This window comes from Seriola dumerili, unplaced genomic scaffold (assembly GCF_002260705.1).
Source record: "Seriola dumerili isolate Sdu_G_001 unplaced genomic scaffold, Sdu_1.0 BDQW01000161.1, whole genome shotgun sequence".
Taxonomy (NCBI): Eukaryota; Metazoa; Chordata; class Actinopteri; order Carangiformes; family Carangidae; genus Seriola; species Seriola dumerili.
The window spans coordinates 5,757,967-5,772,554 of NW_019174416.1; the positions used below are offsets into that span (position 1 = coordinate 5,757,967).

At 42.4% G+C, this 14,588-nt stretch overlaps 1 protein-coding gene across 1 annotated transcript in view; it reads right to left on the minus strand.

Moving 5' to 3' along the window:
* Nucleotides 1-1,154: 1,154 nt before the first annotated feature.
* Nucleotides 1,155-14,588, minus strand: part of LOC111226703 (probable serine/threonine-protein kinase kinX) — a 37,341-nt gene continuing 23,907 nt past the window's right edge. The window contains exons 7-16 of the mRNA XM_022751988.1: nt 10,662-10,817; nt 9,517-9,616; nt 8,651-8,936; nt 8,059-8,548; nt 6,067-7,366; nt 5,751-5,854; nt 4,918-5,080; nt 4,660-4,778; nt 4,232-4,325; nt 1,155-2,939 (exon numbers count right to left, since the gene is read on the minus strand). Coding sequence (XP_022607709.1) covers nt 2,431-2,939; nt 4,232-4,325; nt 4,660-4,778; nt 4,918-5,080; nt 5,751-5,854; nt 6,067-7,366; nt 8,059-8,548; nt 8,651-8,936; nt 9,517-9,616; nt 10,662-10,817 — 3,321 coding nt within the window. The 3' untranslated portion in view covers nt 1,155-2,430. The remainder of the gene's footprint in view (nt 2,940-4,231; nt 4,326-4,659; nt 4,779-4,917; nt 5,081-5,750; nt 5,855-6,066; nt 7,367-8,058; nt 8,549-8,650; nt 8,937-9,516; nt 9,617-10,661; nt 10,818-14,588) is intronic.

Consider the following 14,588-nt stretch of genomic DNA (forward strand, 5'->3'; position numbering starts at 1 on the left):
TTAAAGCCTGAAAAACATTTATTTTGTCACTGTTGAAGAAACAGTCCAACATTTAAGAAAATATACTTATTTGCCTTCTCGTTGATATTTAGACAAGAGGATTGATTCCACTCTCACGTCTGTAAATATGAAGCCGCAGCCAGGTGAAACTTAACTTGGCAACATGACATTAACTTTACAACATGAAACTCAAAACTAAAACCACAGCTTGTCGCCCTCACACTTTGGTTTGTGTGAGCCGGGTTGAACAGAGACATAAGGTGTTAATGAAGTCAGGCTGACTGTTTCTCCTCAGAAATTTAAACCTGAGAAAAAACCCCAGAGACAGTCATTAGTTTACAAGTCATCGTTCGGCCTTAAGAACAGTGGTATTCAGGTGCATGATGGGAAATGAACGCTCCAGCGCTTTCTGAGCTTGACCTGTACTAGAGACTCAAAGTCAGGACATCTCAGCTGCTGCTTTGATTTTGACTTTTCTTTTCTTTTTTTTTTTAAATCTGTGACCCTTGCCTTATGGAAGTACAATAACAAAATGTAGTATCCCTTTAACCGCATTTTAATTGTACATAAGGCTGTTTCTGGTGACGCTTTATCTACAAGACAGGAAACTGCCTTTCCACGCAGATGATTTTATCTTTCAAATTATTCCTCTTGAATAAAGCCATTATGTTGGAGATGGATATTTTATGCTTCAAATGCTTCAAATATTCAAATATTTTCGAATCATTTGTTTTTTTAAATCAATTTATTTAAAAAAAATGTAAGCCATTATACCATTGTTAGGAATTAATCATACAATAAAAACTCCCCTGAGGTTCATAAAACTCACAAATCACAACCTCAGTGTCCTCATTAGCATCTATGGCCTATAGAAAGTACCTGGAAAAGAAGAAGACATCCAAGGATATGCTAGAAGAAGAATGTACATGCTAATGTTTCCATCAGGCAGTTAGGCATGGTGATATATTGTGCAGTGGATGGCTCCTCTCGGTTGTTTTACGCTGTAAGAAAATATATAAAAAATTGAAATATATTTCCTTTATGATTCCATATCTGAAACTGTGTATCGACATTCAGACGAATGACAAATAAAAACACGTTAAAAAGTGATTTAATTTGTTCTTTACTGCACATTTTATGTACAAGACAAATTCTCAAAAGGCAATACAAAATAAAACAAAATGCATAAAACATATATAGTTACTGTGTGATAGATAATTAATCGATACGAAGGAAACTTTCATCCTGCAACAAACAAACAATCTCCAAGTAGTTAATTATGTCTATTGATTTATTTACACGCTTGGTTGTAATTGGAAAACATTTAATAACCCACAACACGCTGCCAACATGATGATGCAGTAAAAAAATATTAAAAAGACACGACGGTCAGTGTAATGATAGTTTTGTTTAAATTCCTGAACAGCTGACTTTTTGGAGCTCTTAGATTTCTGTAGGACGCTGACAGATGATCTGGAGTTACGTATTCAAAATATCAAAAGAGAAAATTAAAAATATAATTTACACTGAAAACCTGAAACATGTTGGAGACACTCGGCACTCGCTAACACAACAAACATGGTTAGTTTAGTATCTGTGGATCACGTTATAGGAAATATATTTGTCTACAGAACCTGATACACAGAGGAGCCGTGACCAGAACTCATGACCAGCAGCAGTTAGTTCAGCACATTTTTTCCTCCAGCTTAACTTGAATGTTGTCCCGTTTTTTACTCTCTGGACATGACGATTTTCAGCATTCCTCAAAATGTGGGCATGTATCACTGCCTTAAAATAAACACACACACACACACACACACACACACACACACACGCGCACACACACACACACACACTGAGACTGACAGAAAAACAGCACCCTGTCCACTCGATCTTCAGACAGACTAAAATGAATTGCTAACCCCAAGATTTAATTTGTCTCGTTCTTCTGTGAATAAAGTTTCCTCTGTATAAAATAAAGTGTCCTTCTTCCTTCCCTGAAATGTTATGTGATATCAGCTGGAATCAAAAATAATATTTACTGTTATATTTTCTCTCATTCAGGCACCTTATAGCATACTAAGACTGTTGAAAAACAAGAAAAATCTGGATCCACTTTAAGTGAGACGCGTTAACTTTAGGGGGTCCTACCCTGTCATTTAGAAAACACGACTGTACAACAGAAGGACGTGAAGAGAGACGGGGGTTAAACAGAGCCTGTCTTTAGCTGCGTGATTGGAGAGTTTTTACCAATCTGAAGCCTGAAGCCAGGACAATAAGAAAACAACAGACAACAACAACAACTCTTTGTGTGCAAATGCATTCTGGCGCATCCAGACCCACTTCAACCCCCTTTCAGATGTGACCCTCTTCAGTCCTCTTTTGAGCCTGCTCAGGCCCCTGTACACAAACTTACTTAAACCTGGCCCGTCACTGTACGATCTGGGGCATCTCGCTCCAGGCTTTGGCCTTCTTCTTGGCCAGCGCCATCCATGGAGGCTCATCCTGGGGCAAAGCAGGGGGAGGCGGGCCTCGCTGGGAGGACGGGCTCTGACCAGAAAGACCCGGAGCTCTCGAACCAGGCTTTTCCGGAGCGGTTCTCGATGAAAAAGAAGTGGGGGAGGCCGTCGTACTCTGGGGCTGGGGCGTCTTGGAGGAAGGTGCGGAGGAGGCCGTTTTGGAGAGAGACGGAGGGCTTGTGCAGGAGGGAGATTTTTGGGGAACAGGAACCGGCGTAGGGGGTGACAGGGATTTGTGGTCTGGGTTGAGTTGGGGTGGAGGTTTTGTGCTGGCCGGGGGAACCTGGGGTTTCGGAGGGACTGGACAGGGCAGCGACGGGGCTTTTGAAGGCTGAGGTGGCACTGGAGTTGGAGGAGAGAGAGCTCTCCTCGCCTCCTTCTCTACAGACGCTGAAGGCTTATTGATCTCCAACGTACTCACTGGAGGAAAAAAAGAAACACACACACACGTCAAACACAGACAAAGTAGAGAAGCAGTGATGCAGACTGGTCTGATCTTTGGATGACTTTATAATCATATGAAAACTCATTGATCTTAGTGTATTTGCTGAGTTGTAGATGCGACGTGTAGAGGACGTGAATGGAGGCTTTAAAACACGTCTACATAAGGATTTAATAACTGTACTTGTACTGTGTAATGAGTTACTGTATATATGCAATGTATATATAGACTTCCAACCATTCACCACTCATAATAATGCATTAGCTGCACATGGTATCATAATGACCTCATGCACAGTTGATCTGTGTGCAATAATGGAAATTGTAAAATATGAATGGAGTCTGTGCTGTATACAGTGATCAAGATAGAAATACAATGGGTGCCTATGGGATTATTATTAAATAGTAAATAGTAAATAAAAACTCTATCAATCATGGCAGCCACCGACAAAGACTTACGCCTGATTTGAGCTGCAGGAGGAGATGCATACCAATAGTGTGTGATTTTCAGGAAGAGCTCAATAAATATGCAGTTCTATGCAAATGCAGGAACCTGTATCAAATTATATATTTAACAATATATGCGTGGTATCAGGAGCATAATCAGTTTTGAGTCACAGGTGAGCGAAAGAGGCGCAGGAGAATAAGAAGCAATCACACTGATTACACAGCGGAGAGAAGAACAGTCATATTATGTAAAACAGCACAATTCATCAGTGTGGTGATCTGTGGTTTGTTTTCCCTCTTTATTCTCTATTCTACACCAGGAGGGTTTTACCATTCCCACATCTATAATTTGTATTCTTTAACAATTATACTTTTTCATCAATTAAAAAAAAAAAACACTGTATTTCGGTCAAATTGCCAGCCTGATCAGCGATGTCGGCTGTGATGTGTAATCAACACATCAGCTCAGCCAGCACACATTATGATTGGTAATAAAAGGTGAACCACGGTGAGTGTAGTGGGATCAGTTGCAGTGGCAGAGACTGAACAGAGGAGGGCAGTGTTACACCAGTCAAAACCAACCGACATGCAACAAGTCTGAACAAACAACAAGTGAAGTGGTCACTTTTAGAAACATCTGATGTGTGTTCATCTTGTAGAGTGGATTACATATGTTCAAGTGTACGAACCAAAATAAAGCCAGCTGAAATGCTCCCACGCTGCGATTGATGTGTTTTTTGAAAGTGAATCCAGTTTATTGACCTGTGTGTGTGTGTGTGTGTGTGTGTATGTGTGTGTGCATGTGTGTGTTTGTGTGTTCTGACCTTTGCTGTTGGATTCAGCTGTCTTGCTGCTCTGCTCCCTGCTCGCAGCCGAGCTGACGTACATGGGCAGTGAAGGCTTCCTCTCTTGTTCCTCCTGATAACAGAGGGCAGCACAGTCACTTATACAGGTTCTGGATAAACGCTGATGTCTAGAACACCAAGTGGCTGGAAATGTGTGGTGATGTACTGCACATATATGGAAGCAAGAGGGGACAAACCAACAGCGAAGACAATGATCTGAACGCAGTTCCAGCTGAGGACTGTATTTTTAGACAGTTGGAAACACAAACCTAAACACTGGTGTTTTCCTTTGGCCCGCCTTCATGACAACTTCTGTAGTCCACATAAAAGACATGTATGACCACACACACACACACACACACACACACACACACACACACACACACACACACACACACACAGTTTACCTTCTTGACTGTGATCTCATCCTGCGAGTTTTCCTTATAGATCTTCTGTTTCTGTTTGGCCACAGAGATCCAGCTGGGAGAATCGGGTCCACCAGAAACACCACGAGCTGCAGCTGGGTCTGAATCGATAACACAGCAGATACACTGTCACGCCAGGGGCCGATGTCTGATTTAACCCAAGTGTCGGACTATTACAGCTGAGCACCTTACTGTATGTGTAAGACAGCTGTAAATCATTGTGTTCATATACATACACACCTGAGATACGCTTGGGTTTTCCTCCACTGTCTCCATGTACATCTGGCTTCTTGGGGAGGGCAGGCTTGTTACTGATTGGCTGACTTACAGAGGGCTTCACGCTGATTGGCTGCGGCGGCTCAGGTTTACAGCTGGTTGGCTGAATTGGAGACTCGATGGGAGACTGAATAAGAGAAAACCAGATAGTTAATAAATAAAGACTAACAAGCTAATGATCTGTTCCCTGCCTCCTTCATTGACTCCGCATTCAAACTCTATTTGTCTCATTTTAACGACTGCAGGTAGAGGATAGAGGGAACTAGCCCCACAAATATCACATATGTCTTGGCAGTTGCTGATTGGCTCATCAATATGCATCAGGCACAGGCAACTAGTTTAGAGAACTTCATAAACTCCAGCAAACGTCTTCTCGGGAGTAGACGAGAACAGTTCAATGTGTGGGCTTGATCCAGGCACCCACATCCGTTTGTTTTGATCGTGTGTCTTGCCTATTAAATAGATATATGGACTGATGGGATAGATGTTTTGACCATTTAGTTTTTATTATTATTATTATTATCATTATTGTTATTATTATTAGGATTTAAGTATTTTGTGGCTGAAATTGTATTTGGTACGTGCAGGGACTGGGCCCCTGCTCACAAGCTTTTGAGGCTTATTGGGGTGTCCCATTTTCACCCATTGCTATTATCATGTTTGTATACTTATGTTCTATTTTTATTTCTGATTTGTGTGAAATGAAATAAATGAAATCATAAAACATTTAAAACCGCACTCAGAAACAAGCAGTCAACCACAACGACAACAACAACAACACAGTCGGGGGCCGTCACCTCTGCGTTTTCCTCCTCCGAGCTGAAGCGTTGCAGAGCCGACGTCTTCCTCAGCCGGACTCCGAACGGATTGTCGGGGTTTCCCTCCCCCACGACTGAGCTCTCTGTAGGTGGGAGGTGGAAAAGTCGGTCTGTGGTTGGATTTTATTTTAAGTCAAACAGACATTTCAGCTCATGTGACTGGAAAACAGAAGGTGTGGGTCATAGTGAAAATAGGACATGTGATTACAGCTGAGGACACTGAATCAACCCTGGAAGAGACAACGAGAGAAGCAACTTATAAAATGATACCAATAATCATGTTTAATGTCTCTACCTTCTGTGCTCGCAGCAGCTGAGGTCTGAGGTTTAACGGAGGATGGAGATGCATTGCTCTGCGGTTTGGCGGCGGCGCTCTCAGCGTTCCTCGCTCTACCAGGACTCAACACCAGCTCAACCTTAGCTGAACTCGCTGGCTCTGCTTTCACAGCTGGATCCTTCTTGGTTGTAGCCTCCACCTCCTCACCTCCATGCGCTGTGAAGGCAGATGACGCAGAGGAGACGCAGGCGGGTGGAGAGGAGGGAGGAGTCAGACTTTGTGATCTCTGCCAGGCGGGGGCGACGGTGAAGCGGGCTTTAATCTGATCTGAACTACTGGACGGCTGGTTGACTGTTTCCTCCACTGAGGCAGGAGGTGTGGCTTGTTCTTCCAGGGCGGACTGTCTCTCTTCTTCTACTTCCTCCACGGCGTCAGCTCGTTCTTCATCTCTGGATGCTGCATGCTGTTCGTGAGAAGGTGACCCGGTGACATGTTCTCCCAGATGTCCAGCGGTTGGGGACTGTGGGAAGAAAGGTGTGACTTTCTCGAAGCTGGGAGAGACTAGATTTATGTGGATAGTGGTGGTGCTGGTCTTACTGGGAGAGACGGTGCCACTGTCTGGAGACTGGGTGTCATGGTGTGACTCTGGAAGAGACAAAGAAGGCAGCTTGGAGGAAACAGTAGCTTGTTCTGTGGCTTCAGTTTGATCTTTTTCCACTTGTTTGGTGTCTAAATAGGAGTTTTCTACATTTTCTTGTTCAGTTTCATCCACATCAGGTTGGTTTGTTTCTTCTTCTTCTGATCTTTCTTCTGAGTGGTCGATCTCTACACGTTCCTCTGCTGTCTCGCGGTTTTCTTGCCCCTCCAGCACTTTGGCGAGCACTTGATCCGCCGGTTCTGTCGGGGTTTCATCATCACTTGTGTGTTTCGCGGCGTACACAGTGTCGTCTGCACCTTCATCTGCCTCCTGCAATGACATGGCATTTCCAACTTCTTCAACTGCTGCATCATAGAAGGTCTCCGTCGCCTCCTCTGCGTCCTCCCTTTCTTCCTCAGTTACCTCCTCTGCCTCCTCCAGCCTCATGCTTACTTCCTTGGCCTTCACCTCCTCCTCGTCCTCTTCTATCTTCTCCCATCCCTCCTCCTCCACCTCTGGCTCCTTCTCCAGCTCAATCGCCTCCTCGCTCTCTTTCTCCTGTCTTTCCTCATGTTCCTGGATGTCAGTTTTTCTTGTAAGTATATCATATATCTCCTCAGGTTTGACTTCCTCCACCTCCTCTTCCTCTGCTTCTACTTGTTCTTCTTCTTCTTCGTCCTGCTGGAAAACAAAGGAGAGAGAAAAATAAGAAAAAGCAGAGGTCTGTTTTTTAAGAGTGTCCACAATTGTTCCCTAACCTTAACCGCTTTTCATATTGTAACCATGACGACGCACCTCGTCTTTTCAGGCCAAACCACGATGTTTCCCTGAGCCTATCCAAGTTGTTTTCTGACCTAAATCTAACCAAAGCTTTAACTAAAGAGATGTCACATCATAAAATAAACATATTTTTCAATGTGGTTTGCAGCAGTTTTGGAAAGCACGGACAAATGATGTCATCCTCCCCATCCCACCCTCCTCTCTGTCGCTCTGAAGTGCAAGGAAAACAACGTCTTGGCTCTTGAGATATGGAGGACTTACTGGATAATGTGAACACTGTGAAAGCTGTTGCTAGTAGTGACAAACCCACAGAAAATTATCTCCTGACTCTACAGTTTCACACTTCACTTCTACAGAGTGTTTGAGCCTCTTGAGCTTATTGTTTTCATTTAAAATGCTTTATTATTCAAATGATTTATGAACTTATTAATACTTATTCTGAAACGTAAAGTAAAAGTAATATTTGGTCACCGTATCAGTGTCATGTACAAGAGGTGCAAGTAGTCATGACAACTTTTACAGTTCAGTAGTTGGTAATAATTTTTTAAAGCTACTTAAATCACAATACTAGAAATTAAATCAGAAATACATACACTAAGTGGACCGAATCGTTCCACAACTAGTTCTTCTTCTTCTTCTGCTTCTTCATCTTCACTTTTTGCCTCTTCTTCTTGACAGGAAGGAGTGGAATCCTCCTCCTCTTCCTCGGTGGTGTGACCCACCAGAGGGGCCGACGGAGCAGTCTGATATCCGACATGCTCATCCACCTCTGCGTCCTCTTCCTTCACCTCCTCCCCATCTTCTATCTCTACTTCTTCTTCTTCCTTTTCCTTTGTCACCTCCTTCATCTCCAGGACGACGCCCTCAGTGGCGACGCCCAGCGAGGAAGATGCGAGAGGAGTTTTCAGGGAACTCAGTACCTCCTGTAAGAAGGAGCTCTCCTCCTCCCTGTTTTCCTGGACTCCATCTTCTTCTGCTCTCAGTGCCAACTCACTTCCACCTCTGTTCTCCTCTGCTCCGTAGGAAATACTCGGAAGGTTGAGTAGATACTCTCTTGGACCAGCAGGGGGCTCTGGTGTGACTCTGGAAGCAGAAATCAAAAGACGTCAGATTGCCAGGGGAAGATAACAAAAATAATTCATACTGTGAGGAGGAGAGAACAAGGAGGAAATCATGTCTAGTCACCTGGGACTGTCCAGAGAGGAGGCTCTGGAGCTGGGCTTGGAGGAGGGCAGGGGCTGGGCCTCGGGGGCTTCCTCCTCTGAGAGACTCGGCTCAGGAGGAGAGGAAGTGTCCGGGCTGTGAGAAACATCCTGTTCAGCTTCCGGCTCATCCTCTCCCTCCTCCCTCTCCTCCTTATCTCTCAACAGGGATTGTCTGGAATGCTGTGGTTGCTCTTTCTCCTCTTCCTCCTCCTGCTCATCTTCATCCTCCTCCTCCTCCTCCTCCTCCTCCTCTTCTTCTTCTTCTTCTTTTCCTTCTTCCTCGTCCCTCTTCACTTTTGGTTTCAGGTCATCAAAACTTACAGCTGGATTACAGGCAGAAACAAAAGGTCTCAGAGATCGATCTGATATCACACAGTGGCAGCAAGATTATGGAGGTCTGTGGCTGCCAATATTAAAATTAAATTCATTATTTTAGATCATAGATTTTAGATCATTTCTAGTGTAACTGAAAATGTTCACAATAACAGGATTCTCCCAGGCCTCGTTTTGAAATCTCTCAATTAACCATTATGTAAACTCAGGAAATGTTTCATTAGTGCAATTAAAGTTTTAGATCGTAAATAGTCACGTTTCACTGTTCTTATAGCAGTGTTAGGATCAGGAACAAACTGAAAAGGATTTATTTTAATGATAAATTTGGCAGTAATTTTTCATTTTCCAATCTGAGAAGGATAATTGGTTATCGAAATTTAAATTTCTGTCATACCTCAAACATACACCCCGACTGGATAGAAAATTTCAATTTGATTAAACAATAAACTTTTTTAATATTGATAATCAGAGACTTCAATACATTTGATTTGAATGAAATAAAAGCCTCCTGACCTTCTGTCATCTCTTGTTCTTGCTCCTCCAAAGCTTCTGTTATGGAGCTGTTCAGCATCTCGTCCACCACAGAGTCTCCCTCCGTTTTCATCTCCAGCCTCTGCATCGACACAACACATTAACAATGATGTCAGCATCATCATTTACCCCTCAGACCACCATCAAGTTATCAAATCACTGATCGAGTTAGAGAGAAGATTCAAAATCTACTAAAGTGTCAGTCATCTGTGCTGCTGAGGTCCACCGAGCAGAGCACCGGTTCTATGGCTGATCCTAACCTCTGGCTCCACCCCTTCTTTTTTGATCCAGCAAAAAGGTCATAAACACATAATTTATAACACACATCTTGGAATTGGATAAAACTGAATATGCTGTTCTAAACACTTCGTTTGTGACTGGATGAACCTCAGACGTGAACATTTTGACCCCATTCATTGGGTTTATAAATGTGTAAATGCCATAAAATTGATAAAAAATATTGACTTGATTTTTGTAGAAAAACTGAGCTGTTGCTGCAGCAGGCAAAATGTGACTCTGGGGAAGATTAAAGAATGATTCCCTTTTTACACACCCTGGGTTTTATGTGTTTATTTTTGGTCATTGTTTCTATTGGTAATAATAACTCTGTGCTTTTCGTGTAAATGGCTGAGGTATCGTAACACGTCAATATTGCTAAAATGAAGCCTGAAGGGGCAAGAAACAGGCTGTACACAAGTCCAGGTTAACCGAAGCCGAGGGAAACACCAAAATTACAACCCAAACTGACTCATGACAGTTTACAGACTGACTTCTTAGTTTGAGTTTGACCACCAGTACGTATTGTGGCTGTGCACACACAGTATGTTCTCTGGGATAGGGGACTATTACTTTTGGTTTTACTTCCAAAAAAAAAAAAAAAAAAAAAAAAGTGATTCATTTGATTTGGTTAAGCTGCCGGTTTTTCTTGTATTTCCCCAGCTGTCGCAGTGATGACAAGATATCTCAGATCTCAGCCATTACCAAGAAAGAAGTTTCTGATAACTGAATGAAACAAAACTATTAAATTAAAACCCATGTTGTAATAAAATGAGCTGGTCCTTTAAAAGACATGTATTGGGTGTATTTGTGATTGTGTCAGTATATTTGCATGTGTGTGAGTTTCTTACACTGGCAGGTTTCCTCCTGTTGCAGGCTTTGTGTCTCAGGCCCAGCTTGTGTTTGGCAGCAGAGTTGTCCAGACAGGCGAAGGGACTGGCCGGCTGACTGAAGTCCCCTGGAACCACCAGGGGGCTCATTGCTCTACTGGAGGCTGCACAGGACAGCTGGGAAGACAAGAGAGACAAACACGGACAGAAGGTTTCACTAAAAAGTTTCACAAACAAATTGTTTCACAGAGGAAATACTCTTCAGACATTTGTGAATACAGGTAAATTAACCCCCTGCTACAGCTGGACTCCAAACAACCAGCACTCATATACATATGTGTGTCATCATCTGGAGAAGCTCCGCTGACAAAAACCAGGATTTGTCCACCCATGTCCTGAGGAAATTATATCCACGCGCCACTGTATCCTCAAAGTCTGTCTCCCATTGTTTCCCAGTGGAGCAGCTCCAGACACAGCTGCTCAATTTACAGATTTGAGTCATCACTCTTAGTCTTGTTTCCAGCGTTATGAAACTTAACAGCCCAGCATCGGGCCTGGAAAGAAGGGAGTGTTGTGCAAGTGTGTTAAAAGGTGGATTTTCACTTAAACGATGAAGGCAGCTGATAAAAAAAAAACCAGAGGAAATAAAGCGAGACCAGCAGCGAGAGAGTGAGAGAAAGGAAGTCCAGCTGTATAAATATTAGCTGTCCTTATCTGCAGGACCAACACTTACTCTGTCATCACCGGAGAAGTATCCCTCTCTCTACTTTCACATTCACGTTTTGACTTATTTCAACTTCCTCATCCAAATTCTTCCCAGTTTGACACCTCAACACACGCTCGGGCTAACTAAAGGATTGCAATGACAGTTTCGGGGAACTAAATTCTGTATTTGGGAACTGTTTTTACCAAAAATGCTCAAAAACTATCCACAACAAGGTCTGTGATTTGGGTGAACTTGCCCTTTAAGACTCACATTCAATTATCTGACTCATACCTGGACTGGGAGAATATGTGCCATCCACAGGAATATGAGCACAGTTCTTCTTTGTTGACATCTAGATTTGTTTATTTATGGAGATTAACGTGTGTGTGTGTGTGTGTGTGTGTGTGTGTGGCAAACTGAGGCAGATTCTGAATGTTAATATAACTACAAGCAGACATGCTGACTTCCAGAGAAACCAGTGGAATGCACTCTGAACACACACACACACACACACACACACACACACACACACAGTAGATCACTGGAATAACACACACAGTATTACAGTGAGAGAAAAGAGAGAAAAGGTCAGAAATACAGACAAGGAAACTGAGAAAGAGGGAGAAGGCTCTCACCAACACACACACACACACACACACACACACACACACACACACACACACACACACACACACACACACACACACACACACACACACACACACACACACAGACCATCTTCAAGCATCACACACTAAGCACATGACAATAACAGTATGTGTTTGTGAAGTTGCTGCATGAATCAGAGCTGAAGAAGAAAGTTTAACCCTCAGATGGAAATCTGACTTATTCTATTTAAGAAAACTTTAATTACACTATGTGTTTCCAGACAGCACATAAAACACCGGCACAGAAAGAAGGATATGTCTATTCAAGTTTCAGTCCCATGGGAAGAAATGAGTTGATCTAAGGTTGTTTGAGGGACTGTTTCTTTCACATTCTTCATCTTCAGTCTCACAAATTGATCTTAACTTAATCAAAAGCTCTATTATGTCTCCTGCAGGCATTTTTAGAAACAAGCCATAGGCTATACTCAACACTGCAACAGTATTGCCTTATAAAATTGATATGACTTAACATGTTAGCAAACACTTGCTCATTTACACATCTAGCAGACATGTAGTAATATTAGCATTCATTAGACTCAAGTTTATAGTCACCTAATGAATCTGAGTCCAATATTCACTCTCCTTTTAGCTCTGTTTTGGTCTCCAGATAAAAAATATACCGCTCTTAGCGGCTAAATGCTAAGGCTATGTTCACCAGCTAGTCGCCAGCTTTGTCTGTCAGCTTTTGCCGAGGTAGCATACAGTGGGTTTATCACCCCTTTTTGAAAAACTGCTGCTTGCTCCTGCTAGAAAAGATGCTGATGTTGAGAGCGATGAGATTGAACCAAAACAAACAAAACAATGAGCTGAAAGATGCTAAAATGCTCCGTAGAGCAGAGTGGAATGGCAGAGTTGGGTAATGATTCTCTGGGTTTGTTACCACAAGTGACTCCTTTAACATTTCTCACAGTTATTTGATCCATTGCTAATATAGAAATATTGATTAGTGCAGATGGAACTTGAGAAATATCTGTTGTTGAGACGACCATAAGATGATATGATGCTGGATATTTTAGTCACAAACTGAAGAACTGAGCACTGTCCTTCCTATATGTCGAAAAAGCCTGCACTCTTTCTATTTACGGTAAATATTAAGACAGACCCAGATACTTTGACCGAGTTTAGTCTCATATGGATAAACTGTCTTGCTCAAAACAATAAGTGCTGCAGTGAAATCAACTTCATTTTCATTTTCAAATCTCAAAAAAACATTGTGTGTCTCCAAGAAGTCTGTCATGAGTTCTCAGTGGATGGAAAAGCTCCAGAAAATGCCACTGCGACTGCAATTCATAAGTCACTGCAGTCCTCCTTGACCACATTCCTGTGTGTGGAATGCACTTAAAAGGGGATATTTTCAGGTTTTTGCATGCATGTCTTTGTAGCTGGCCATTTGTGGTTCTCTTCAGTGGGAAATGAGTGCCCAAAATCCTTCTGAAATTGCTAAAACTGCACTATTATTAAATGCTCATTTGTCATACTTTGCTGACTGTGCTTTTAGCCCACATTATAGCCAGCGTGACTAAATGGATAGTTGAGATTTTTAGGACATTTGTCTTATCACAAATTGGCACTACTTTACGTCCATCCATAAAGTACTCATTTTAGTGAGCTGTTTTAACTGACCGTGTCGTTAGGGAGCAAGTGTGACATTTTAAGTCACATGGGCTGACCCACAAGCACACACAGTAGGTCAGGAGACTGACAAAGGGTAAAAGGAGAAGAGAGTAAGAAAGAATGGGGATTAGGAGAATGATAAAAGTGGAAGAGAGAGGGGGGAAATAGGGAAAAAGATCCAGTCTAATCACTGAAACACTACCAAAAGCCAGGGGGGCTTTTGGTAGTGTTTCAGTACTGGATCATGAGATGTTTTTACCATTGTGGTCACCTGAGGCAAATGACACAATCACACAAAGCTGCACACTCAAAACAGCCCGAAGGTTCCTCCTCCTGGTCTTTATAAATAACATATCAAACCATGAGATCACTAGGATCACTGTTTGGCTGCTGATGGGGAATTCTCCCACAACGCTATGGATGGTTACTTGTTTAGCCTCACGTATTGGAGTTTAGAAGTTATGGATTCAGTCTTGTTCCTTGAAGCAGATATTTAGCATTGCAATGTGGGAGTTACGTTGTCAGTACGTTTGTCCAACATATTAAATTCTTTGTGGCAGGAATTTCTAAATGAAAGACTGGATTTCCTGTCGTGAGCTCCTTTTGTTCCCGACTTCTTCCTGCACTTTTGACAAACCGTGTCCATAACAAACCAACTGGATCAAGCTGATTTAAAGGCCTGACAGAAGAGGCTCAGTCAGTCACCTGTAGATGAAACTTAAAAGCTGCACTAATCAAAGATTTTTTTTTTTTTTTTTTTTAGACAGTTGATCAAAAGATGACATGTTGTATCCCTGTCACTACACACTGTCTGTATAACTACTACCGCGGTCAAATAAAGGCAAAAAAATCATAACATAATTTCTCTGTCTGTTGGGAAGTTGTTTGCTAACATGTCAGCCAGATGTCTTATGAGTCAATGCTGGCTGCGCTGAAGACTACACGTTTGAAAATGAAAAA